This window comes from Cnephaeus nilssonii (assembly GCF_951640355.1).
Source record: "Cnephaeus nilssonii genome assembly, chromosome: 10".
In the NCBI taxonomy this organism is placed as follows: Eukaryota; Metazoa; Chordata; class Mammalia; order Chiroptera; family Vespertilionidae; genus Cnephaeus; species Cnephaeus nilssonii.
The window spans coordinates 9,077,396-9,103,863 of record NC_137081.1 but is presented as its reverse complement, the minus strand read 5'-3'; the positions used below and the strand labels follow the sequence as shown (position 1 = coordinate 9,103,863).

Genomic DNA, 26,468 nt, shown 5'->3' with positions numbered 1-26,468 from the left:
CAAAAAAAGTCTTTCAGTTGTTATCTGCTGTTCTAGATTTTTCATTTTTAGCACTGAAGAGACAGTAAATCTAACATTGAAACTTGGTGACTAAAAATTCTCCAGTAACCTACCAATGAGGAGCCGGGCTCACCTTGGCTCTCCGGCGAGCCTGCACCCCCTCTGATGGGACATAGTGGTTTCATAATGGCGATGGCAAACAGATTCTACTCATAACTATTAATGGGACGAAGGAAACCCAAGAGTGTCCTTATTTGAAGAGGGACTTTCAGCTGACCTTTTTCTTATGAAAATCAGAGTGATCTGGAATGTCCCACTATAATAAAACATCAGGCCCTCATCTCTCTTATTTAAAGACACAATGAAGTGTCAAGTTCTCTTTGACATCAGTCAGTAAGGCTGGCCGTCCATGAGACCTGTGGCCCCCATTGGAGGGGAGGGGGGTGCTCTCAAGTCTGCCGTGTGAATGAAGCTTTATTTTCAAAGCTGTGGACTTACAGGGCTGGAGAGAGTGGCTTTAGGTTGTGGTTGCCAGCCTCCAAGATGGCCCTAAATGGCCCCCACACCTTGGTATCATAAGGATGAAGCCTTCTGTGGTTCCTTCCGACATTTTACCAGGATGGGTTTATGTGACCAATAGGATATGGCAGAAGTAATCGTATGTCACCCCAATATTTGGCTATAAAAGACTGTGGCTTCTCTCTTGTTAGCAGATTACGGGTGCTTATGAAATCCTTCAAGAATGTCATATGATGGCATTTCACCAAAGTGGTCACCATTGCCAGTTGTCCCCACAGTCTACATGGAAGCCCCTTGAAGTGGCTTCCTTCCTTAGTCCATTAAAAGGGCCAGGGGAGCAAAGAAGAGAGGCCACTGGTTGTTTACCATGGGAGCAATCATAGCACCAAGGGAACTGCTGAGCTTCTATTTTCCTCTGATAATACAGAGAATTGTCTCCAGGCCAAATTCCTGGTGCTTCCGCGGTGCTCAGTAGAGGGGTATGTGGGATTGAGGTGCATCCAGCGTGCAGCCCGGAGACGCTCCCCATCGGTACTGACCTTATAAGCACCTGTCAGGCAGTCTATTTCAACCTCGGAACAGGCGGCTCCGTAAACGAAGTATTCGAAGGGATGGCCTTCGCCTGTCTCCCAGTTCATGTTTGACTCGTAACCCCTGGAGGAAAGAGAATGCTTGTGGAATGTTGTATTAGAGCTGAGCTTGATTTGTATGTCCAACCAGATGAGTAGCAGGTGCAATGATGTGCCTGCACATACATGCAATAAATATGTTGAATAAATCAGTATTTACTTCCTCCTAATTAAATTTGTTTTGCCTGATAAAAAATCCAATTGTTCCCTACCAATGACTCCGTAGGCCTGGAAGTTAACTGCTGAAGTATGTTTATCCACCCCATTGCTTTGAGCTAATATTGGCTCAGACAATCCTACTGTCATCAGATTGGGGAATTCCACCTGCTTCTTACACAACACACTACTTCAAAGGTTCACACTGATCTGTTTATTTGTCTTTCTGGCCCCAGGATTTAGCCTCCTGTGTGAAGGATAAGGCACCTCGGCTATCTCTCTCTTGCTTTGAGACTACTCCAATCTCCCACTATCAACCCACCTTTAAGGACACCAAATGCATGTCCACATTCAACCCATCTTTTAGGACACCAAGTGAACGTCTGGTGAAAGAGAAGATGAGCCAACAGCTTTCCAGGACTTCCTACCCTTTTCTCCTGCTTCCCCAACCTGGAGGTGGCCATTACTAATGCTTCCAGTCCTTATTCTCCATAGCCAGACAGTGCCTGGGACTCCCAGGACAACTGGCAAGGTGCCCAAATCAGGGCAGCCTGCTCTCTGATGGCTTCCACTCTCCATTTGAATAATCAGATAAATTGTTTTCCAAAGCATGTGAGTTCCACTTTAGTTATTATCACATCTGGTCTTTTGCCAAGCTGGAAAGTGTCAATGCTGTTTATCTTATTATGGGTTTGATTTGCATTTTTTTCACCTTTGTTTTTGAACTTAAGGAATATACTGAGTTTTCAACAAAAGGTCAGCCACTGCTATAGGTTCCTGTCAGTGCCCTTCACTAGCCCCAGAGAACCCTCTAGAACAGTGGTTCTCAACCTTCCTAATGCCACGACCCTTTAATACAGTCCCTCATGTTGTGGTGACCCCCAACCATAAAATTATTTTCGTTGCTACTTCATAACTGTAATTTTGCTACTGTTAATGAATCGTAATGTAAATATCTGTTTTCTGATGGTCTTAGGCTCTACAGCAGCGATTCTCAACCTGTGGGTCCCCACAGGTTGAGAACCGCTAGCAGGGTCACCTAAGACCATCGGAAAACACAGATATTTACATTACGATTCATTAACAGTAGCAAGATTACAGTTATGAAGTAGCAATGAAAATAATTTTATGGTTGGGGTCACCACAACATGAGGAACTGTATTAAAGGGTCGCGGCATTAGGAAGGTTGAGAACCACTGCTCTAGAACTACCCAGTAGGATCCGAATCATTGATTCAGCTGTATTTTACTTGTGAGTCTATTTTCCCCAACAACAGCCTTTCTGGACATTTGGATGAAGTGGCGGCTAAACGTTCTTTATTACAGTGGGTCACTAGAAGGTGCAGTTGGGGCCACAGCTGCAAACAGAAGCGAAACGCTTCCTCCAGCTGTCCCTGCCGCTTTCCAGAGCCGAGCCAGAAAGGACGGGTTACCTGAAGTATCCGGTGGCTGAGAGGCTGATGCTTTCGTTGAAAGCCGCCTGCGCCTGTGGAAGAGGGGTGTTGGGACACAATGAGGTTGTTTCAATCAGAATCACTGGAAACCTCCATTTTAACTTGAGTATGTTAAATTAAGCTCTCACTGGTAATAGCTAGGAAGAACCAACATCAATTTATTCCTTTCGGCATCCTCCATCTCCACCGACATGTGTGGTTCACTGGTTGTGGTCCTAACACCTGTTCAATGTATGTCACTGTCATCAATGATGCCAGGCATGCTACACGTATAGCCTGGACTGTGCTGGGCAGCACATATTCTGCTCATAAAGACTTTCGCTCAGTCATCTGGAAAGACTAAGCCTATTAACACGGAACATTTCAGGGAACAATGGGTGGTTGCATGTTTCATTTTAACATCATATATCCGTAACAGTCCTAGGAGAGAGGTGATATTGTGCTAAATTGTACCATTTGAAGCAAACGTTCTCCTGACTTTGCAGCGCACACAGATGACTAATAGATAGAAAAATGGGGGTTAGGTCCAAGTCCCCAAGTCTGAGAAAGAAAATAGGAGAAGTGCAACCAGACAGCAGAAAGTGGGCTGAATGGCAGCACTGCCCAATGGTGGAGGGCTGAGCCTCTTGCCCTGCATCTCACCACAGTGCGATGGCGTTTCTCCAACCAGGCTCCTCAGCCTTCCGCGCCCAGCCAGCACAGGCAAGAGGGCAGAATAAATATTCCCCAAAGGGACCGAGCGCTCCCATAAATATGACTTATAGAGCGAGTCCGAACTCGATGGAATAGAAGAAGCCATTTCTAAGTAAGACTTCCCAAATGTTATTTCCTCCAGACCCATGCTTCTAATGTGACATGCTAGAGCCGTCATCACGGCACACGCTCCAGGGCTTTATTGATATCCATTCCATGTCACCTGGTGCTTTAGAACCTATTACTCGGAAAAATTTGCTGGTTGACTTTAGAATGGGTGTTTTCTCTTCCAACTACCTCACACGTAGATCAAAGGAAGCAGTTAAATATTTCCATTCCATTTCAACTATTGGTTGAGTATATAGCCAATGGCTTGCTTTCCTATTTCCAAGTAAGTGTTCACATAGTTTTTAGTTTTATAGGAAGAGAACTGGGAAGTGTTTTCTTCCCATTTTAGGAACAGCAGAACCCAAAGAAGGAGAACCAACAGATTTACAGCTATTATCTAGAAAACACCTTAATTCTTGCTTTAAAGTAAGAGTTCTGATAGGGAGTAGAGTCAGTAATATTGTAATCACTATGTATGGTGTCAGATGAATACTAAATTTATCAGGATAATCACTTTGTAAGTTATAGAAATGTCAAATCACTATGCTGTAAAAAAGTTTAGACTATATGATTTCATTTTTATAAAACTGTAGACAAAGCAAATTGATCTCTAGTCACAAAGAGCAGATCAATATGTTTGGGGATGGTGGGGTAGGCATGGGAGGAAGGGACAAGTGAGAATGGAGCACAAAGGAACATTGCCCATCTTTTGGGGGTGATGGGTATGTTCACTCTCTTAACGGTGGTGATGGTTACATATATGTACCCATCTGTCAAAACTTAACAAATTGTACACTTTAAATGTGTGCAGTTTACTGTAGGTCAACCATTCCTCAGTAAAGATATTTAAAATAAAAAGAATAAATATATTAAAGCATTTTAAAAAGAGCTCTAGACAGAAAACCATCTTTTTCTCTGATAGAGGATTTTCCGAGATGTAGGTTCTTCCATCATCCTGTGATACGATTCCCACGTGCCGGGAGCCCAAGGGCCTCTTCCTACCCTACGTAACCACAGCCCCTGTTACAGCGCTCTTTCTACTGCTATTCAGTTCATACATGTCTCTTTCACGCCCCCCTCTTTCATTCTCACATAAAACACGAAGCGCGTCTCACCCAGTCCTTCCAAGTGCCTCGGGGATTCTTGCTGATGATGGGCTCCAGGCGCTTTAGGAGAGTCTGGCAGGCGTCCTAGGGATTATTTTTTCGTTAAAATTATAATCATAATTTCACGCCAACACCAATATCAACACCACATGACAGTGCCCTTACACAGGCTATTTGAGAGGCCCAAGGAACACAGAGAAGGAAGAGACCCATCCTGTAAGAGGTGATGTGACAGGTCTCACAGGGGTGGACTGACGTGTGACAGCCTGGGCTGGGGGCCACGCGAAGAAGTCAGGACTTCACAGGAAAACTGCCGGCAAACCACCAGCCACTGTTTTTAAGCACAGCCTGGCCAGGTTTACTCTGTGGCAGCATGAAACCAGGTGGAAGGCCATGTAACTGGGGTGCAGAAGGAGCCCGCAGTGGCCGCGGCAGGGGCCGTGGTCTGAACCCAGCAGCCGTGTTAGCAGATCGGGGCGGTGGAGATGTCTCCACAGGGACGTTTTTGCGTAGAATTGAAATGACCTGAACACCAGTGAGATGTCAGGAGTGAGCGAGGAGAAGAGGTGGCGTTTCCAGCTCAGAGCGCCTGGAGCTGCACCACTGAGACGGGGAAGGACTTTCCACCAAGAGGGTGTGGGGAGGGGATCAGAGCTGGATTAATTCCCAGCATCTTCCCAGTGCCACCCGCGTACTGGTCCTGGCGGAGCTGACGATCTGGATGGCACAGCAATGCCCCTCACCTTTACTGCCAGCCCGTTGAGATCCGCCACCACGGAGCCCCCGGAGACGTTCGCGTTGGGGACGGTTTCTGTGCTTGTCCCACGCAGGTGGACATTGGACAGTGGCATCCTTAACTCACGACTGGCCACCTGGAGTTTAGAAGAGAGTTGTTTTGTTTTTCCCCAAAATACTTTGGTGAGTCACACACCCATGCACGTGCCCACAGGGTAGCACCGGCGGGAAGCCCTGGTTCACCCACTGGGGACCGGCAGGCAGAAGCACAGATTCTTCCAGCCGCACCAAGTTCCTCGGTCTAAAAACCCGTGGCTCGTCTGGACCCCAAGTCCTGTGCTCATGCTCTTTGTCTCTGACTGTCTCCTGTGCAACAGCATCAGGAAGGGGAAGCAATGCCCGGAAGGAAGAAGTGCTTTATGTCTTTGTCGTCGCGAAATCAACACCGCTGAGGCCTCTCCGACGCCGCACTCTGCAAAACTGTACAAGAGCCGACCTTCTCAGAGGGGAGATGCCCTCCCCACGTTGCCGGAGGAGCTGCAGGAAAGAGCACTTCTGAGAAAGAACAGTGGCCTCGTTAAAGCAGCAGCACCAACATGATCTCAAAGGAGACGGTGCCAGGGTCGCTGGCCAGCACAGGACTTAGCTGGCTGCTGTGTTCTTCCTTTGTTTCTAGAGCTGGGAGGCAAAATCATACTACTAACTGCAGCTCATCCAAAAGTCTCCTCTTTCCTGCAAGCAGTATAGCTTAGTAGAATTTGATCACAGCTGTGATAAGGCCATGGCCATAGGGAGGCCTGCTATACCACTGACTTTCAGAAGATCGTCTACATGAAATGCATCAGCTCAGACATAAAGGTCTGGTGGCCCATTGAAGAAAACAAAACACCCCCCAAATGGGCGAAGATATGACCAGACAATTCTCAAGTGACTGATCACATGAAAGGAAATGTATAGTCAACATTTCTCTACTCAGAAAAATGCAAGTTAAAGCAATAATGAGATACTATCATTCACCTATCAATTTATCTACAATTTTAAAACAACCCATAGCATATAACGTTGGTTAGTGGTGTAATGAGATGGCTACTTTCTGGAAAACAAGTTAGTAATATGTGTCAAATGATTTAAGGCACACTCTGTGACCAGTAATTCCTTTTCTGAGAATCTATTCTAAGAAAACATTCATTGATTTGATCACAGGCTTATGTAAAAATATTCACTGAAATGTACAACAATCAGGAAAGGTTAAATAAAATATATAGACAACCCCATGCAGACATTATAAGTCGTGAGGGCAAAGGATTCTAATGCCAGGAGGCAGGACTCACTCTGTGGAAGGACAGGTGAAAAACCAGGGCACAAAAGTCTATACACAGCATGTTGGCAATTTTTGGAAAAAGAAAAAAGTCAAGCCCGGACAGTGTGGCTCAGTGGTTGCGTGTCAACCTATGAACCAGGAGGTCACAGTTCAATTCCCGGTCGGAGCACATGCCCAGGTTGTGGGCCGAAGCCCCAGTGGGGGGCGTGCAGGAAGCAGCCGATCAATTATTTTCTCTCATCATTGATGTTTCTCTCTCTCCCTCTCCCTTCCTCTCTGAAATCAATAAAAAATATAATTTTTAAAAAAAGTCAAGATAGAAAAGGGCCCAAAACAGTAATTATTGCTAAATGATGGAATTGTGTAGGATCTTCTAAAAAGAATTATTTGCCTCTTACAAATGTTTTACAACCTCTGTTATTACTGGTATGATTAGCACAATAGAAACAGTACCTAAAAATTAATCTAAAGTAAATGAGCCACGAGAAAACTGGTAAATTTGATTAGAAATATCACATGTGATTTATAGTATCCATTTTTTAAGAGTCCTTACTGTGAAAAAGCCAGAAACCATGCGGCACATCAGAATTTACGCATCTTTCTATTTTTCCAGCAAAGGTTTAAAAGAGACAACTCACTTGCTCTTATGTCCAAAGGAAAGCGGCCAATTACCACACAGCTTTGTTCACAATGAGACAACTTAGGACTCTTCTGCCACCTCCTTTTAAGAGGGTCCGTTACAAACTGGATGGTTAAGCCCGTTCCTGCTCATAGCTTCACCGTGGACAAAGCTAACGTCCCCTCTCCTTTTGACTTTGGAACCGAGAATGTGCATCCGCGGTTTCTCTCGCAGGCACACCCCACTTCCCCCAGGGATCTGCGTCCTTACCTGGATCATTTTCGTGTGGACCCCCTGCCCCATTTCAATTCCTCCATGAGTCACCAGCACAGACCCGTCGAGGTAAATGTGGACCAGGGCAGCGGCCTAAGCAAAAAAAGATACAAACAGCTTCCATGATCCTTTGTCTGATAATTGTCGTATGACTTGTCAATGAAAACATTCTCCCTGGAAAGGATCCCTTCCCTTCCATCACCTGCCAAAATACCCACAGACACTTTTCCTGGACAATTTTCCGTCACCCTGAGAGCACTGCGCGAAGCCAGGGCAACGCTGGGGCCCCTCGTGGTCACCCCCGAGAGGCCAGAGTGTTGCTTTGAGTCTGGGGCAGGACCCTGCTCCTGGAGCGACTAGGTCCTCAGTGGGACATTTGAGGTTACGGGCTGGTGCCTTTCAAGGACCCCCCAACATGGGTGGAGCGACTATACAGGTTTGGGGAGGGCGTTGTCAGTTCTAACAAGCAAGGTTAAATGTAGAGAGTTAGAGGAACAGGGAGAAGAATCATTTATGTGAACACATAGTCCCACCGTTGTAGGTTGCTGAAGAGAAGCAAAAATGGAAATCCAAGGAAGATGAAACAGGTGATTTTTTTCACTGCACAGCGAGCTAAGCCCACTCTAACTGGTCTTGGCACAGAATTTCGGAGCTTCGGTTGAAAGGGAGCTTGGAGGTGAACTTATCTAGCGGTACAGCTCCCCACAGCGATCCGGAAGGAAGCAAACTGCTAACAGAATGAAAGGCGGCTGCAGTCGGAAACATCCAAACTCGACGCTCAACATGTTTTACATTGAACAAGAAGACGCCGTCTTGCACGTCCCGCGTGCTAAACCAGGGAGTACGGAGACAGGGCGGAAACAAGGCAGCGTTCTCGGGCCACGTCTCCAGTGTAAGAGCGATGTGAACGCGCGTGGTTTTCCGAAAGGCCATGAGCTCAGCAAGGCTGCGAGGCACCCGGCAGCGGCTGCCCTGGCGCGGGCTGGAGCTGCCGGGGTCACGGAGAGCCGGGTGTCTTAGCCTCTAAGCTTCGGTCAGAGGGGCACAGCTACCTAGGATTTGTAAAGGCGGGGCCTTCAGGAAATTCTGTAACAAGCTATTTCCCACCTACTAAAGCTATAACCTGAGGAAGGCTTTACGACTCGCCGAGATGACGTATAAACAACCCAGGTCCTACACCAAAGTCGACGGACTCGCCTGTCAATCACCAGATCCATCCCAAGGAAAGGACTGCATTCCCGGGCCCATCCTCTGTCCCGGGGGGGGGGGGGGGGGGGGGGGGGCCTCCGTAGCCACCCGCCAGCCACGGGCCGCACTTGGGGAACTGCCTCTTTATTGGTGTCCCAAGGCCCGCGTTACCCCAGCGAACGGCAAGCAGAAGCCTGTACTGTTCCAAATAAGACACTGACAGTGGCAATGGGCCGGCACCTGGTCCCAGTGTAAACTAGGGAAGCATGGGGACACAGGGACACGGCTTACCCTTTCTCTGGGGACAAGGACACATACATTCCAGCCCAGGCGAGAATTCCGGAGCCTTAAGGAAGGCATGGTGCCATAATAACCAGCCCAGGGCCTTGGGAAGCTACAGCAGAGTGGGCTTTACTGTCTGTTGACACATCGTTCCTGGAAACGCTGTCTTCTGCTCCTGGCCATTTATTGTCAAAATAATAAAGACAAGGCGTGGCTTGCTCTACAGAGAGCCCGGAGCTGGCTGCCCTGGGGCTGCCCATCGGATGCCAGCTGGTGCCCGGCAGTGGCTGCTCGGGGCTCCATCCTATGGCACCTCACTGTGCTCTGCTGGAACGCGAGCCCCTGAAAGGAGACCCGCGGTCCCGGGGCAGCCCTTGGAACGCAACACAGCCTCTCACGCCAGCCAGCGCTCCATAAAGGTTTGATAAGTGAATTCGCGACAGCACGGCCACTCTGTCTGTTTCTTGAGCTTGTGGGCTCCGTGTTTGGTGTCCTTGGCTCCGCTGGCATGTCAGGCGTGGCGAGTGAAGTTGGCAGCTGGCGCCTGAGGCTGAGGAGCGGGCGGTGCCCCTCTCACACCGTGTGGCCTGCTGGCAGCGGCGCTCTGCCCGCGGGCCCAGGGCAGCGTTCCCATCAGGGCTGCCGGGTTGCTGGTTCCACGTGCTGCTGCAGGCTCCTGGAGCCGTTTCAAATGTCAAATTTGGTTCCGTGAAATGGCACCACCGGATGGTTCACTGTGAGCCCCGCAAAAGGTCATTCCACGGAGCTTCACCCACGCAAGCGGCACACCTGGAGAGCTGGAGCAGACGGCTCTGCGGGATGCACTGGGGACTGCGTCGGTGACATTTAAATCTTCGAGCTGTGACTGCGGTGCTGGTGAGACGCTTGCTTTGGTCCCACAGATCCCCAGATGTCTGAGCCATTCCAACATGTGAGTCCCTGCTCTGCGCCAGGCTCCATCCCAGGACGCTGGGAAGACAGAGGTGACTTAGCTACCGTGTGTCCTCCGGTGTTGACGGTTAGGAATGAATTATGATGCAGGTGAGGTATGCTTGACCCCTCCGCTGTGGGGAGCACAGGCTACTTCTGCTCAGGGAGGCTGGGGGGAATGATAAAGGCATCCCTGTGCCCCCCCCCACACACACACACACCCGTCCCCCGCAATCCTGAAGTCCGATCCCTGCTCTGTCACTCACTGGCTGGATGTCCTCGGGCCAGAGAGCGAACCTCTGTGGGCACCGTTTCTAAAATACGATCACACCTACCCAGCAGACAGGGGCTCAGTCAAGTGGGAAATTACAAATCATTCAGCCTCGGGCCTGACACACAGAAGGGGCTCGAACATCACTTCTAGCGCCCTCCTGCTTGGCTGGCGTCAGAGTAGCCCTTCAGCATCTGGCACCGGGAAGAGCTTGGCTGATCCCGATGCTGTGAGTCAGCCCTAAGCTCATGTTTTAAACATGGGCGCTGGTTCGTTTCCGGGGGGCGGGGGAGGGCCTGGTGGCTGGGCCAGCTTCTCAGTGGCCTCTGAGAATGAAGCTGTACTGGTGGCTGCTGTGTGGTTTCTTCCCAGCTGAGCTGAATCCCACCTCAGTTTCCACGAAAAGGCTGAGAAAGCCCTGCTTCTGGCCCCGCGCCCTCCTCTCAGCCGCCGTGGGACTCAGGCAAGTCATTTAAGCTCGGGGCCTCCGTCTCTCATCACCGAGATAAGGCTACAAGTCTTACAGGTTGACCTGAGGGTTGAACGCGATAAAATCTAAAAGAACTTATAAACGTAGAGGGTGCTTAGCCTTCCTCATTATTTTTTAAATCTAATTTTTTGAGAAATGCCTGATGAGGGAAATGAGACAGACCTGGTCCACCAGAGGCCAGATGTTAAGTGATGGCAGCCATTAAGCAGAGACAGCTGCCATGCCTACCACAGCCTACAGCCCACGGATCTTCCTACAACCCACAAACGAGGCGGCTGTTGTCCTGGGATCCCAGCCAGCCTGCACCAGGACAGCAGTCCAGACTGGCTGCCGGCTACTGGCGAATCAGTTTCCCCAAAACTGTGTACCAAGACTCCCTGCTCGCTACTCCTTTTCTAGTGCCACTTCCCCCCTTTCGAATAACCTTGTTTTTGTCTTTATTCCTCAGCCTCAGCCTCTTGACTGTCCCCCTCATCTGGGTAAATTGGGTGCAGATGCGTAAACGACTCTGTGTTGTTTTTGTCATCACAAACAGACAAAAGATGGTTCAGCTGCAATAAGATCACCCCATGTCGTGTCACATTGCTCCTCTGGGTGAATCCAGCTACAATCAAAACTGCATGAAACGTTCTAATGATGACACTGAAGCTGAAGCAGGATGGGCAGGTGAACGGATGGCTATGGGGATGAGGGAAGGGCCTTCCCACCCACTTCTCTTGGCCTCCTCTACTCCCTCGACTTCCAGCCTACACACTAGTGCCCCTCACAGCCCCACCCCCATTTATCGGTCTTCTGTCATCACTCAGCACACCTGCCACATCTTCATCAGGCCTCAGCCAAAGGTGTGAATACTGCAAAGGGGAGTGACAATCGTATTGAGGGCTCTGCCACCTTATTCATATATATACTAGTATATTATCTATGTGAATATAGGTAATAGGGTCCCACATCACAGCTATAGAATGAGCAAGGAGAGACCAGTCCTTCTTCAGTTCTTCAGGGTAAGTTGCATTCAAGAAGGAAGAGATGGCAATAGTAAGTGGGATTTAGCAACCAAGCAGGGAGTTTATTTAATCAATGAAAGAAATTAAACTATAAGAGTAGATTTTAGTCTTCCTCTTCATACTTTCAATGGCTATGAAGTGAATAAATTGCTAAAACTGTGTTCTAAAAATTCTTTACATGATCTACTTATCATTTAGCTTACCCCAACCCACCAAAACAAGCACCTTGCAGCTGCCTGCTTCTATGTCACAGCCCAGAGACACCGAATCACAGAGGAGTTGAAAGAAGAGTCTTGGCAGTCACTGGTCCCACCTTTGGGGCCGAATGAGTTGACTCAGCTGCTTCCTACTAGGGCCAGGAGTAGAAACTGGGTCTCCCAATTTCCCAGGAGGGATGCTCGTCACCAACCCCGGGGATGTGGGCAAAGAGGCTCTGATCTCCTCTAGAGCAAAGCCAGTTTGATTGAGCACAACTGTGGTGATGTTTAGCGAGCAGATATTGCAGCCACAGGGCTCATTCACCTCCACGGAAAGTTTCCCGAACACCTTCTCAGCTGTCTGTCTGGAGAACTGACCTGACCAGCAGCCCGGGAGCCAAGGCCCACAGGAAACTTCACAGGGACCATGGCCAGCCCCTTCTTCTTCCAGGAATTCTCCGAGTTGAACTTCTCCACAGCCGCTTTCCTCAGGGAGTAGGAAGACGTAGCCATACATTCCTTCCAACACTGGATCAGGACCTTGGCGTTGATCTCTTGTTTGTAGTGTGTTTGATCAATTTCCTTGTACATGTTTATGGTTCGGACCTAGAAAAGGAAAGGAGATGAAAAAGATGAGGGTGAGGGGACGTGGCAGACAGACTGTTCCATCCACTGTCCTCTTAGTCGAAATCCGCTCATCCTGTAAGGCCCAACCTGAGTTCAATGTGTGCCTCGTTGAAGCCTTTCCCAACATGTAACAGTCTCTTCTACTCGGAGCCTCTGTCAGATGGTAGCACTTCCATGCTGCCCATGCTGCGCTCATGTAAGTTAAGGGAAGGCATCATTTCCTTGTGCTTCTCAAAGAACTAACCCAGTGCAGGTGCACTGTGGACTCCTGATACTGGATGAATAATTGCTGAAGGGTAATCCCGAATTTAATTTCCACGCTACATGATCTACATGATTCAGATGATAGAGATGCTGTGGCAAGATAAGATCACTTCCTTCCAAAAGGAAAATGTGAAAGTTTGTTTACATATAATCCATAACTAGGGTGAAAAACCAGTGAAAATGTTCAACCCCAGGATGTCTGAAGCACCGAGTAGAATTCTTCCCGAATTCCCAGAATTGAAGACTAAGACCCACAGCTGAGAATGAAAAGTCAAGTACTTCACGTTCTCAGTTGAGAAAACTCAGTAGCTGAGGCCTCAAGCTGAAAAGGGCCATTACACACATCTAGTCTCCCCATCCTCCTAAAAAATTCCCAGATCATTATAAAAAGATCACTGGAAGTTAGTGAGCTGTGCCATTTTGAGCAAGGCAGTTATTTTTTTTAAAAAAAAAAATGTATTTTTATTGATTTCAGAGAGGAAAGGAGAGGGAGAAAGAGATAGAAACATCAATGATGAGAGAGAATCATTGATCGGCTGCCTCCTATGGGCCCCCTACTGGGGACTGAGCCCAAAACCCAGGTATATGCCCTTGACCGGAATCAAACCCAGGACCCTCCAGTCTGCAGGCTGACTCTCTGTCCACGGAGCCAAACCGGCTAGGGCTAAGGCAGTGTTTTTAAGGGTGGCTATTCTTTCCTTCAGCTTCCCCAGGGGATGAAAGGCGGTCATTATCTGATGTTCTTCCCTAGCACTACCAAGTGTGACAGAGCATCAGGGAAAGGGCTGTCGTCCGATGGCCAGGAAGTGTCCCCCACAAGTTCAAGAGACATGAAGATGGCTCCTGCCTGTGGTCACAGGTTCTCAGGCTGCGGGGGAAAGAAGTTATGGGCTTTCTAAGGATGGCTGCAGCATGGGGCACAGGGGCATGGGCATCAGGGGATGCCACATGAGGGGCCAGTTAAAGGACAGGTGAGACTGAACTCCCCCTCACAGAGGACTGTCGATTTTCAAGAGAACTGGCAGAAATGGAGCCCAGATACAAGACACCTGAGAAGTGGCTGCATCTAACCAAGGAGAGGACAGAGAGCTCGCAGGGAGCAGTCCCACGGGCAGATGCTGCCTGCTTCCCTGGTTCTCCCGTCCTCCTGCCCCAACATTGCAGCATAAGACTCAGGGAGAAGGGGCAGAGAGCACCAAGTCCCCCACTTAACTCCACTCCGGGACCCTGGGTGGAAGAGTTGCAGGGAAGGGCACAGAGCTGAAATGACGGAGTTGAGACTGAGACTGGAAGAACTGAAAGGAGACCATTGTGAATGAAGGCACTGGAACTTGCCTGAGTCGCTGAAGGAGCGAGGAAGGAAGGGGTGACAGAACCTGTTGGTAGCAATTACACCCCAACCAACGGAGTCTTCTCACTAAATGAATTAGAATCCAATGCTCACTTTTCAATATCTCCTAGGCCCCACGATTTATTTTATGCTCTTGGTTAGAAAATGGTTGCAGTAATACATCAGAAATATGATATGTTTTAAAGGAAATTTCCTTGTTGTATTAAAACTCCTGATAGAACTTTGGGCTTTATGCCTGGAAGACACAGTAGTGATTAACCTTCTGAATTCCCCATTTTATAACCAAGAAAAATGGGTAGAGGATTTTTATAAATTTTTAAATAAATCTTTTTATAAATTTTTTATTTATGGTTGACAGTATCACGGATGTCTCCCATTCTCTACCCCCTTTGTCCTGTCCCCAGGATTTCTGAGAAGCACCCTGAGTGGAACAAGGATCCCTGAACTTGGGGTCCCTGGTGAGTTGGGTTACCCAGGGCGAATCACTAAGCACCAACAGGCCTCGTCCTCCTCAGCATGAATGACCCTCAGTGGCCCTCCTACCTTGAAAAGTCGGTGTCTTTTGTGTGTGGGACTGATTTAGCCTTACCTCTTCAGGGGACAGGCCACACTGGGCTGCCACATCCGTGATGCAGGCTTCGGTGATCAGCCCTGCCTGCGGGAAGCCGAACCCACGCAAAGCCGTGTTGGATGGCAGGTTGGTTCTGCACGCCCACCCTCGGCAACGCACGTTGGGGAACTTGTAAGCATTATCCAACTTCAGGAGTCCCATTTCCACCACCTGGGGAAACCCAGAGTTGATGTGATGAGACTTCGTCCTCTGTCCCTGTTGCACCATCCTGAGAGCTCAGCAATGTCCAGCCCCCTCTCCATCACATCAAACATGCTCAAACAGATCCAGAGCTCAACTTCAATGCATCTTTGCTGTAAAATAATATTTAGGGACTTGGCTAATTTTTCTTCTGAAATCGTTTTTTATTTTCATATTTTAGAGCAGATGCATTTTTTTCCAGGTTTCAAACATTCCCAAAAGTCTGTGAAGCATGCATAGACCCTAACCACTGAACCCCTAGAAAGTACTGAATATGAATCCTTTCCTAGAAAACAGGGAAAGAAATGTTTGGGCATTTGGATGAACGCATTGGTTCTCAATGAGGGGCAAGTTGCAAGTTGGCCCTCTTTCCCCTGGGACACGTGGCAGTGTCTGGAGACATCTTTGGTTGCTTAGGACTGGAGGGTAGCTGTGCCACGGAAATCTGCTGGGTAGAGGCCAAAATACCACCAAACATCCCACAATGCACAGGACAGCCCCCACCACAAAGGACTACCCAGTCCCACGTGTCAGGAGGGCTGAGGTCTAATGCTCACATCTGGGGAAAGAGTTGGGAGTTTCGGAAACATGGAGAGAGCACACAGGTGCAGACTTAGCCAATATCTTCGGGCTCACAGTGGGGCACCAATATCATGTGGCTATCCCTGCAAGGAGGGTCTTTATGCTTTCCTATTGAAATATAGGTGGCTGTTGGAAATTTTCTAGATTAAACCTTTTTATATAACACTTTCCAGAATGTGAACTTGCTCCTTAAAACACTTACAAGTAGTGACTCGTCCAGGGTGGCGCCTCCGTTGCCATAGTGCTCCATGTCCAGGGCCAGGATCCTGCCATCCTTCATGAACCCCGCCTGCGGAGAGAGAATTGGCCTCTGACACCCCAACCTCGGCGTGTGGGGGGCCGAGTCTAAGGGTGCTCTGTCACTTGTGAAAAGCTTCATGACATTGGATTCGGTAATGATTTCTTGGATATGACGCCAAAAGCAGAGGCAGCAAAAGAAAAAATGGATAAACTGGACGACATCGAAATTTAAAAATTCTATACATCAAAGGACACAATCAACAGGGTGAAAAGACAACCCAGAGAGTGGAGTAAAGTATTTGTCAACCGTATATCAGTTAAAGGTTAACATTCAGGATGTATAAAGAACTAATCCAACACAAGAGCAAAACAACAAACAACCTGATTAAAAAATGGGCAAACTTTTTTCTTATAAATTATTTTCTGCTATGGAAAAATTTCTGGGACAGTTCTACAAAAATACCCTGATATGCCTAAAAATGAAGAACCTGTTTGGCAAATCATTATCATTTCACATAACACTGTTGTTACAGGAATCATTCTATTTTTAGCTCTTTTTATGGATGGGAATAGTATGCTTATCAGATCTACTTTCATGGACTCATATACTCATATTTTTTCCAGTTATTCCCTCTGGATCGGCCAGTACCAGCCAGCACTTTTCACAAATTGTCATCTAAAAGCTAAGCAGCAACATTCCAATCCTACCAGCCAGTAACCAAGCAATTAGCACAAGAAACAGGAAGTTAAACAGAAGCCCAGTTCGTCGGTTTGCTCACTGTTACTCCCCATTACAGAGGAGCCGTGTGCTGCCGTCTGCACTTGGGGAACGTTACAACATGAGTAAACATACAACACGCTCCTCCCTCCCTCCTTCTACTCACTTTGTACTTCCCAAGGTAAGGGTGGCGGCCCGCAGTTATTAACATGTCTTCTCCCCGCTCCAGGATGCAGCGGACTGCACGGCCATGTCTAACACAGAAAAGAGCGAGAGAGGTAGATGCCGCGTAGGTATCCTCCGGGGTTTGTGTAACCCCTTGTGACGGCTTGAGTGGCATGCACACGCATGACAGAGCAGAGCTACTCCCTAAGGCCAGGCTGTGCCCATCTCAAGTGCACACAGTCGGTCAGGGGGCTGTGGCTGGCATTCACTGCTTATGGGAGGGGGGCTCAGGGGGGGTCCACAGTATTGCTCTGGGGGTACTTCCCCCTGAGCCAACAACCTCCGCCAGAGGCAGAGTCCAAAGACCGGTTCCCAGTGGAGGCACGCAGGTGGTGTTGATTGCCAAGGGCTCGCGGAGAGGACAGGCCTGGAATCAAGGCCTTTTGTGTCACGGGATAGAGGGCCTGACCTATGACCTATACTCTCAGCACAGAGAGGGGGCCTTTAGGAGAACCTGCTCAAAGCCAATTCCTGTGGAAATATGTTGAGCTTCTTGAAGGAAAATGGTAATTTAAACAAAGGTAAGCACAACAAAAGCAGAACCTCCATTTAAGTCAAGGGAACACACACACACACACATACACATACACATGCACACGCACACGCACACATGTGCTCAGGCTAAGTAAGCGCCACCCTTTCAGGACCTGTTTCTGTCTGCTCTCCAGGTAAACACTTTAGTATTTTCACTGTGGTTTTTATTATTTTCAGTAATTGATTCTCATTTTGGTTCTTTTAGTATGTAGTTTGACAATATAAGATAAAAAAAGTTGTAATAACTGGTATAAAGTCTGTGATTTTAAATAATCTTCACCCTGGTTCTTTCTCTATAATTCTGATATTGCTAATATTCAGCACACCCTCATTTAATTTAGTCTATTTAGCAGATTTTCTCCACTTACTTGTTGGCTGCAAATGCGGTGATGGCTGCCAAGACCCCAGTCTTAAACGCCTTCCCCCCGAATGCTCCGCCAACACGCTTCACATGACACATGACCTTGTTCGCCGGGAGCTTCAAGACCGAAGCAACGATGTCCTGGGAATGATAACAGTTCTCATTAACCTAACCCATCAGTAGCAAGGGAGGTGGGACAGCCCTTCCACGTTTTGATTCTATAATGTACATGATACACTTAGTATAACTGTGTGGTTATACTGAGTAACAGGACACTTTCCAATGACCCAGGCGTGCATCCATGCTCATCTTAGTGGGATTTGGCTACAGTGACATTGCCAAAACTATCATTAATATTGAGTAGTCTGTTCCGTAGCAATGAGATATTTCTGTGCTAATAATTTTTCCCATGAACCATACCCCCAAGTATCCTTTCACACTGATCCCCGGGGATACATTTCCAGAAGCAGTGAGGTTTTGCAGCCTTCCAAACCTCGTTCAGGTCGGGTCTTCCCCTGCACTCTACCCCTCTCCGCTGGGAAATGCTCTTTTCTCACCTCCTGTTTGGATTACTGCCGTAGTTGGCCAGTAGGTCTTCCCTGGATGCAGGTCTTGCTCTTTTTTACATCCTAATGTTTAGAGGTCATGTAACCTTCACAACTCATTTTTATAGTTAGGGAGCCCAAAAGGGATAAATGAGGGGCCCAATGTCACACAGGATGTGGGGAGCAGAACAGGACTGGAATGGAGTTTGCTTGACCCTTCTTAGTGTTCCACCTTCTACAGGCCTCCTTCTCCGCATTCCCACATTCCCACTTGCTCTGTAACAACACTGCTCTGGTAACAACACTCCTGAATCAGGACCCCTCTGCTTTGTCCCCCTTACTTTCACCATGATGCTTAAACTAGCCACTTCTAAGGTGCATCCTCCATCCCAGCTTGGGCAGTCCTTATATTATCCCTCCTGTTTTATATGCATGCTGCCTGATATATAGGCAATACGTGTTTGCAGAAGGGGCAGGTGAGTGAATGGATGAATGAATGGATGGATGGATGGATGGATGGATGGATGGATGAGTGGTATTTGATCATGGTGTGAAATTGCCTGGAAATGGCATCTCTTCTCACCATCTAGACCAAGATTGGGGAATGTTCGGCCCGCAGGCCCTATGAGGCCCCAGAAATAATTTGGTCTGGTCCTGCCAAGGCATTAGGGGTGAGTTAATGAAATGTTTGACTAAATACAGCAGGCTAATTTTTAAGTTGGTAATTTTGTATGGCCTGAGAATGATGTTATAAATATCCAAATGGCCCTTGGCAGAAAAAAAGGTTCCCCATCCGGATCTAGACAAACCTCATTCTCAGTATAAATCCAAACTTAAGACTTCACCTCCAGGGGACTTTCTGGATGATTCTAGTTCTTAGCAGCCCCTGTTCTCTTAGCTCTTCCATATACTAGTATGTAAATTAGCAGATTCACATCAGGTTGCTTTCTCCTCAACACGTTTTCCTAACTGCTTCATGTGACTTTGGAGGGCAAACCGTCCACTTTTCTTTTTTCTAGTTTTATTGAGAAGTAATTAACATATATCACTGTGTAAGTTTAAGGCGGAAAGCCTGATGGCTTGATTTACATATACTGTAAAATGATTACCAAATAGGTTTAGTTAACATTCATCATCTCATAGATACAATAGAAAAAAATTCCGCTCAGGAGGATAACTCTTGGGATTTACTTTCTTAACAACTTTCTTACATTATCTTTCAACAGTTTAAGTGATAGTCATCACTTCTTTTATATTCTTAACAGTGTCGAGAATATAGCAAAAGAGCCCTAGCCAGTTTGGCTCAGTGGATAGAGCATCAGCCTTCGGACCAAAGGTCTCTGTTTGATTCCTGTCAAGGGTCAAGGGCGCCTACTTCAGTGCAGGCTCCTCCTCGGGGTCAAGGGTACCTACCCCAGTTGCAGGAGCTGGGCCCTGGTAGGGGTGTGTGCAGGAGGCAACCAATCAATATGTTTCTCTCACATCGATATTTCTCTGTCTTTTCCTCTCCCACTCTGAATACCAATGGAAAAAAATCCTTGGGTGAGGATTAAAAAAAAAAAAAAAAGAGTATAGCAAAAGAGACCTGCAGATTCCATATCATTTTACAGTTACAGATCCACAACAGAAGGCCTCTACTCTTTTAAAAATATATGTATTTTAAAATTAATTTCAGAAAGGAATGGAGAGGGATAGAGAGATAGAAACATCAGAGACATCAATAATGAGAGAGAATCACTGATCGGCTGTCTCCTGTATACCCCACACTAGGGACTGAGCCTGCAACCCAGGCATGTGCCCTGACTGGGAATCTAACTGTGACCTCCTGGTTCAAAGGTGGAGGCTCAACCCCTGAGCCACACTGGCCAATCAGAAGGCCTCTACTCTTATAATACTATCTTAAAAGATTTAAAATAGATGGTTATTAATACCCAAATGGATATTCAGTTTCTGAAATGACATTTTTATTTGTAATTGCTCTTGGTATACTTTGCTGGTAGAAACCATTTAACTACATCCTCTCCATCATGGCCCTATGTTACCTGTATGCCTTTGGGATATTGTGTGGACACGTAGATATCCATTTCTTGATCCTCTCCTTTGGGAACAACAAGCATGCTTTGGGTTTCCATATAAAAATGTTCTTGACCTCCCAAATGTATTTCACCTGTAAGAGGAAAAGACACCAGAATCAAGAAGGCTGTCAGATTAGACAGGTAGCATCCCCCAGCTGTTTTCTCATTATGGAGACAGTCTACTGGCAGTGCTTTTGCTGACAGGGCCACAGACAATAATCTTTAGCTGTCATTATACCTGCAGATCTAAAGTACAATTCTGTAGAGGAATCTGTTGTGTCTGCCACTACAGTAGATCACGTAGTCCTAAGGAAAGTGGTATGATCTTGGTGTGAAATTGCCTGGAAATGGCATCTAGAGTAGAAATGTCTAGAGTAGAAATAGTATGACAAGGAGACTTCTAGTTTTAAGACAAGATGGTGTAGATACACATCTCCCTGTTCCTTCTGCTAACAGCCTGGACATCCTATATAATAAAACCCTAATATGCAAATCGACCAAATAGCGGAATGACCGGTCGCTATGACACGCACTGACCACCAGGGGGCAAAAGCTCAATGCAGGAGCTGTCCCCTGGTGGTCAGTGCACTCCCACAGGGGGAGCGCCTCTCAACCAGAAGCCGGGCTCGTGGCTGGAGACTGCAGCGGAGGTGGCGGGAGCCTCTCCCGCCTCTACAGCAGCGCTAAGGACCCCTCGGGGGATGTCCAATTGCCGCAGGGAGCAGGCCTACACTGGCAGCTGGACATCCCCCCTATGGGTTCCAGACTGCGAGAGGGTGCAGCCCGGGCCGAGGGACACCCCTCCAGTGCATGAATGTCATGCACCGGGCCTCTAGTTATATATAAAAGAAACAGAAGAAGACTCTCAAAGATAGAGAGGGCAAGGCATCAGCTAGGGACTTTGGGACCCAAGGGACGATACAATGGTGAGTTCAGTGGGTTATGCTGCTGTTGTTTGCTTCTGATAGCCTATACTTGGTACCAGGAGAGTCAGAAATCCAAAAACACTACCAGGCAAAGACGGGGAAAAAAGGCCCAAGAAAAGCCTACTTTCTCTAAATGAAGGACCAAGAAAGGAGAAGCCTAGCAAACCAGAAAGCTTTTATATAAAAGCCACTCTACCCCAGCCTAACACTACAGAAAAAACTGTGGACCTCTCTTTGTCTGCAAAAGTTGAATGGAGAGCCTAGTCTTCTACCCTTATCAGGTTGTAATGAGGTACTGAAGACCCTCTGCTGGGTGATGTCATAGAGACCATATAGGAACCTAGACTTCCACCCTCTACCTGGCAATAAAAAGGCATCACCACCCTTTTCACACCAATACAGGGCCAGAGGAGTTCTGCTAAAACAAAAGGTTTAAATAAGATCCAGAGTCTTACAACATAATACCCCAAATGACCAGAGTACAATAAAAAATCACTCATCATAACAAGAATTCAACTTGAATGAGAAGAGACAATCAACAGATGCTACCACTGAGAGGACACAGGTCGTGAAATGTTCTGACAAGGATTTTAAAGCAGCCATCATAAAATAAATGCTTCAATGAGTATTGACATGAACACTTAAAGAAAATTTCAACAAAGGAACAAAAGATACAAAATATACAACGGGAAATTTTAGAACTGCAACAACCAAAATATAAGAGGCTCAATGACTGAAATAAAAGATAAAAAATTTGTGTCATTGAAGTCAAGCATGTGAAGAAGTAATAGCTGAAAATTTCCCAAACTTGGTAAAAGACACAAAACTACAGATTCCAGCAGCAGAGTAAATCCTAAAGGGATAAACCAAAGAAATCCATGCCAAGACATCAGTCAAACTTCTGAAAACTAAACACAAAGGAAATACCTTGAAAGCAGAGAGAGAAAAACATTCCCTCATCTATTAGAGGAAGATACTTCAAAAGACAGCAGATCAGTAACCATGAAGGCCAGAGGAACTGGTAACACATTTTTTCTTCAAGTGCTAAAAGATCTGTCAGTTTTGAATTCTATATCCAGTGAAAATAGCCTTCAAGAATAAAAAGGAAATAAAGATATTCTCAGATGAAGGAAAACTAAGAGAGTTTGTCTTCAATAGATCTATCCTAAAATAACAAATGGCTAAGGTAAGTTCTTAAAACATACAGAAAGTGATTAAAAAAGATCTTGGAACATCAGGAAGGCAAGAGAGAAATGGAAAGAATAAAAGTACAGGTAAACACAATAGACTTTCCTTTCCTCTTGAATTTTCTAAATGGTATTTGACGCAGAATTACCACGTTGCCTCTTGTGATTCTCAATGTATGTAGAGAACATTTTACAATTATGTTGTAAATGAGGGAGAGCATATCTGGGCCAAAGGAATAAGGAATGTCCCATACCATGACCAGGTGTGGTTGTCCAATAAATGTAATGAAGATGAAGATTCACCACTTCATCCTATACATTAGTTACCTGTATACTTGTCACCACTTCCAAAAATCTACAAACAGTTAACATGGATGAGAACTGATCACTGATTGTCCAATAAAGTTATAAAACAAAACAACACTAGTGATAAATCAAAATGGAATTCTAAAAGATGTTTAAGAAACTCATTGGATGGCATGGAAAAAATTAAAAACAGAGGTTAAAAAAAACTCATAAAAAAAACAAACAAACAGAGCACAACTATGACAGTCATCATGCTAGGTGGGAGGCAGACTTTTTTTTTTTTCTAATCCTCACCCTGAGAAGGCTAACCCCTATTTTGTAAAACTACTGTTTGAAATTCTCTGCTATTTAGATAGTCCCTTATTCTGTAAAATCAAATTTTCAATTTTTAGACAGCCCCTTATTCTGAAAAAATAACTTTGCTTTTTAGCCTGCTTGAATAATAAGATAAATTTAGCTGTCTGACCTTGTAGGCCAGAGACTGTTTACTCCCATGCTCTGCCAGATGTATTTTTTTAACTGAATAGAACTGTGTTGTTTTCAAGGCCGCAAGCTTCCAGTGAGATAACGACTAAGCACACATAGGGCTGGCTCTTTAATAAAAAGAAAACGTCTGCTTGTTGCTCTGCTCAGAATCTGAAAGACATTTTCTCCGGGCCCACCGGGGTATAATAAAGTGGAACTCCAATCTCTCTAAGCGTTGCTTGGTTCTTCCGGGCTTCTGCAACAACTCAAGGATATTTTCCCCCCATTGATTTTTAGAGAGAGTGGAAGGGAGGGGGAAAGACACAGAGAGAGAGAAACATCGGTGTGAGAGAGACACATCGATTGGCTGCCTCCCGCACGCACCCCAATCAGGGCCAGGGATCGAGCCTGAAACGGAGGAACAAGCCCTTAGTGGGAAATGAACCCACAACCCTTTAGTCCAAGGGCCAGTGCTTCAACCACTGAGCCAAACCAGCTACGGCAGACAGGACTTTTAAAAATTAAAAATATACCCAATAATAGTGATTTGTAAATCGTGTGAGGAAGATTCCCAAGGAAATCTTTTTTATTGGAGTCTGGACTTCCTAGCTCATCCACCATCTGAGCAAAGAAAGAGTAAAAAAAGGATGGACAGGTTCTGCTTCATTTACAAAACACAAAAACTGAAGTGTCAAGAACTCAGATCTCGGTTGCAATGTAAGCTTTTATCAGGGCCTGTGCATTGAAAACCCCACTTAGCAGCAGGCTCCAGTTCGTGGTTTGCAATATTAACGATTGCACCTATCCACTCAAAATTAACCTTGTTAAATAGGCACTTCACTTAAAAATATGCAGAGCTAAAATAAATACTAGACAAGAGCCAGTTCTAGGGCGCTGCTATGTGGTGCTGCCCGCCCCTCTAGCCCCACACCCCCATACCCTCCTCCAACCTGGGCATTGCTCTCAACGCTCTAGGCCGGAAACCAATTTGTTCAGCTAATCCCTGCGATAAAATTTCATCCCAGTATGGGTTTAGGAGTGATTCCTCCAGGCATATTTACATTTTAATACCGGCCCTTAAAGAAGGCAAAGCCGTCCAGATAGGAGGTTTATCTGTGCTGTGCCCAGCAGGACAGGCTGCAGGGAGGTAATCTCTGTCCCGGTCCCGGGGCTTCAGGCCTCTCGCAAATCTTGCTACAGAGATTGCCATCTCCCTCTCCGGTGGAAAGCCCATCCCAGCCATGGATAATGTAAAGAGATAAATGAGAAGCGGCTTAATGCAGAGGAGAGAACGTGCTAACTTCGGAATTGGAGAACTTAGGCTTGATGCCTGCTCGATTGCACGCCTCTCCGGCCGCGGCTGGCTCATTTGTGCGCCATGCTCTTTAATGCCGGTGACCCCGGGGTGAAGGAGGGCTGAAATCTATCTTCACAGCCGGCAAAGGCAAACAATAACATCACCCCCTTCCAGAACACAGGGTAAGACTTGATATAAGGCTGCCTGCATTTTATCTTGTAAGTACTCTTTGTTCTTGGAGCACCTATTTCCATAAGGGGCAGATGGAGGGCTGTGAGGACAATTACCTCCAATTATCTCCCATTGAAACAAGCAGTCAAAACATCTTCGCCCAAATGACAACTGCCCAGTGAGAAAAACAAACAAACCTAGTGAGTGAAGAGAATGAAAACTTAAAAGCCCCTTTTTGACCTTCCTGTATCATCTTTATACCTATTTACAGGGTGTGGTGCAGGTAGCAAGTTAAAATTCAAGTACGAGACAGAATGAACACGTTACCTAACTGAAATAAATAATTCAACAAGATGCCAGGACCTTACATAAAAGCATATTGTGGCACAAGTGGAAGAAACCCCTAAATATTGGTATTTCCAAGATGTTCACACCATGGACTCTCTATGCTAAACATGCTCCCTCTTCTCCCCCAAAACAAACTCAGCCTCCGAGTGTTTGCCACTTTATTCACCCTAAGAGTCACCCGGAGCACTGGTAAGACTGGTCAGAAAACAGACTCCTGGGGTCCCCTGGATCCTCCAACTCTAGAATCCCAAGAAAGGGGTACAGGAATCTCCAGGCTGGTTTCATGAGCGTCTTCTAGTGAGAAAAACTGGGAAGCGATGGGTTTGATAAATGCACACCGGCCAGGCCAGCGTGTGAGCTCAACAACAGACAACCTTTTCTAGAGAAGAACAAAAACATCTTAAATAACAGTAATTGTCACTCACAGTTACCGTCTCTGACTCTGTGCCAAGCACACATGTATTCTCTTTTATAATCTTCACAATGGATCTTTGAGATCAGTATTATTTTATCCATATTTCATTTTATTGTGTTTTGCTTTATTGCACTTAACAGATGTTGCTTCTTCTCCTACTTTTTTTTTTTTTCAAATTGAAGGGGAGACCTTCCACCAGCCAAAAGATTACAACTCACTTTATTGCAGTGGTCTGGAACTAACCTCACAATATCCCTGAGGCCTGTGTATGCACTGGGAGGAAGGGAAGGAAGGAGAAAGGGAGGGAGAGAATAGGAAGGAGGGATGCAAACTCAGAGAAAGAACCCGGGCTTGGGAAATCAAAAAAAAAAAAAAAAAGAAAAGAAAAGAGAAGACAAGAGCTAACAATTCCAGACCAACTTTATCACTTAGTAGCTATTGTATGAGGTCATGCCCCTTAACCACTCTGAGCTTCAATTCCCAGCCTGCAAGATGGTTGTGAACAGAAATGTAACAACCATGGCCACAAGGCTCCCCCTTCATCATTTTTTTACCAGGTAGGTTTACCGTCGGGAATTTGATCAACCACTTTATTTTTTTACTTATTTATTTTTAAAATATATTTTTATTGATTTCAGAGAGGAAGGGAGAGGGATAGAGAGATAGAAACATCAATGATGAGAGAGAATCATTAATCAACTGCCTCCTGCAAGCCCCACCCTGGGGATCGAGCCTGCAACCCAGGCATGTGCCCTGACCTGGAATTGAACCGTGACCTCCTGGACCTCCTGGTGACCTCCTGGTTCATAGGTCACTGCTCATCCACTGAGCCATGCCAGCTGGGCCGATCTACCACTTTAAATGCTTCATCAATATTTCCATATTCCAATTTCCTTTCAGAGTAAGTGGTCACTGCATGGGACTGGCATGGCCAAGGCCTCCCACTGTGCCTCCCTGCTGTGCTACACACACACACACACACACACACATTCACACACACACATGCATTCACATGCGTGCACACACACATACACACACCACAGAGG

At 46.5% G+C, this 26,468-nt stretch overlaps 1 protein-coding gene across 2 annotated transcripts in view; it reads right to left on the bottom strand.

The window, feature by feature from the left end:
- AOX1 (aldehyde oxidase 1) overlaps positions 1–26,468 on the bottom strand; it is a 66,260-nt gene that overhangs the window by 4,094 nt on the left and 35,698 nt on the right. The window contains exons 21-31 of one of the 2 annotated variants that reach the window (XM_079782164.1): positions 20,275–20,399; positions 17,695–17,828; positions 16,734–16,821; positions 15,812–15,898; positions 14,806–14,997; positions 12,353–12,580; positions 7,610–7,705; positions 5,408–5,536; positions 4,674–4,748; positions 2,737–2,789; positions 1,059–1,173 (exon numbers count right to left, since the gene is read on the bottom strand). In XM_079782164.1, coding sequence (XP_079638290.1) covers positions 1,059–1,173; positions 2,737–2,789; positions 4,674–4,748; positions 5,408–5,536; positions 7,610–7,705; positions 12,353–12,580; positions 14,806–14,997; positions 15,812–15,898; positions 16,734–16,821; positions 17,695–17,828; positions 20,275–20,399 — 1,322 coding nt within the window. Of the gene's footprint in view, positions 1–1,058; positions 1,265–2,736; positions 2,790–4,673; positions 4,749–5,407; positions 5,537–7,609; positions 7,706–12,352; positions 12,581–14,805; positions 14,998–15,811; positions 15,899–16,733; positions 16,822–17,694; positions 17,829–20,274; positions 20,400–26,468 lie in introns of those variants that run through there. The other variant, XM_079782165.1, reaches the window with a different exon arrangement.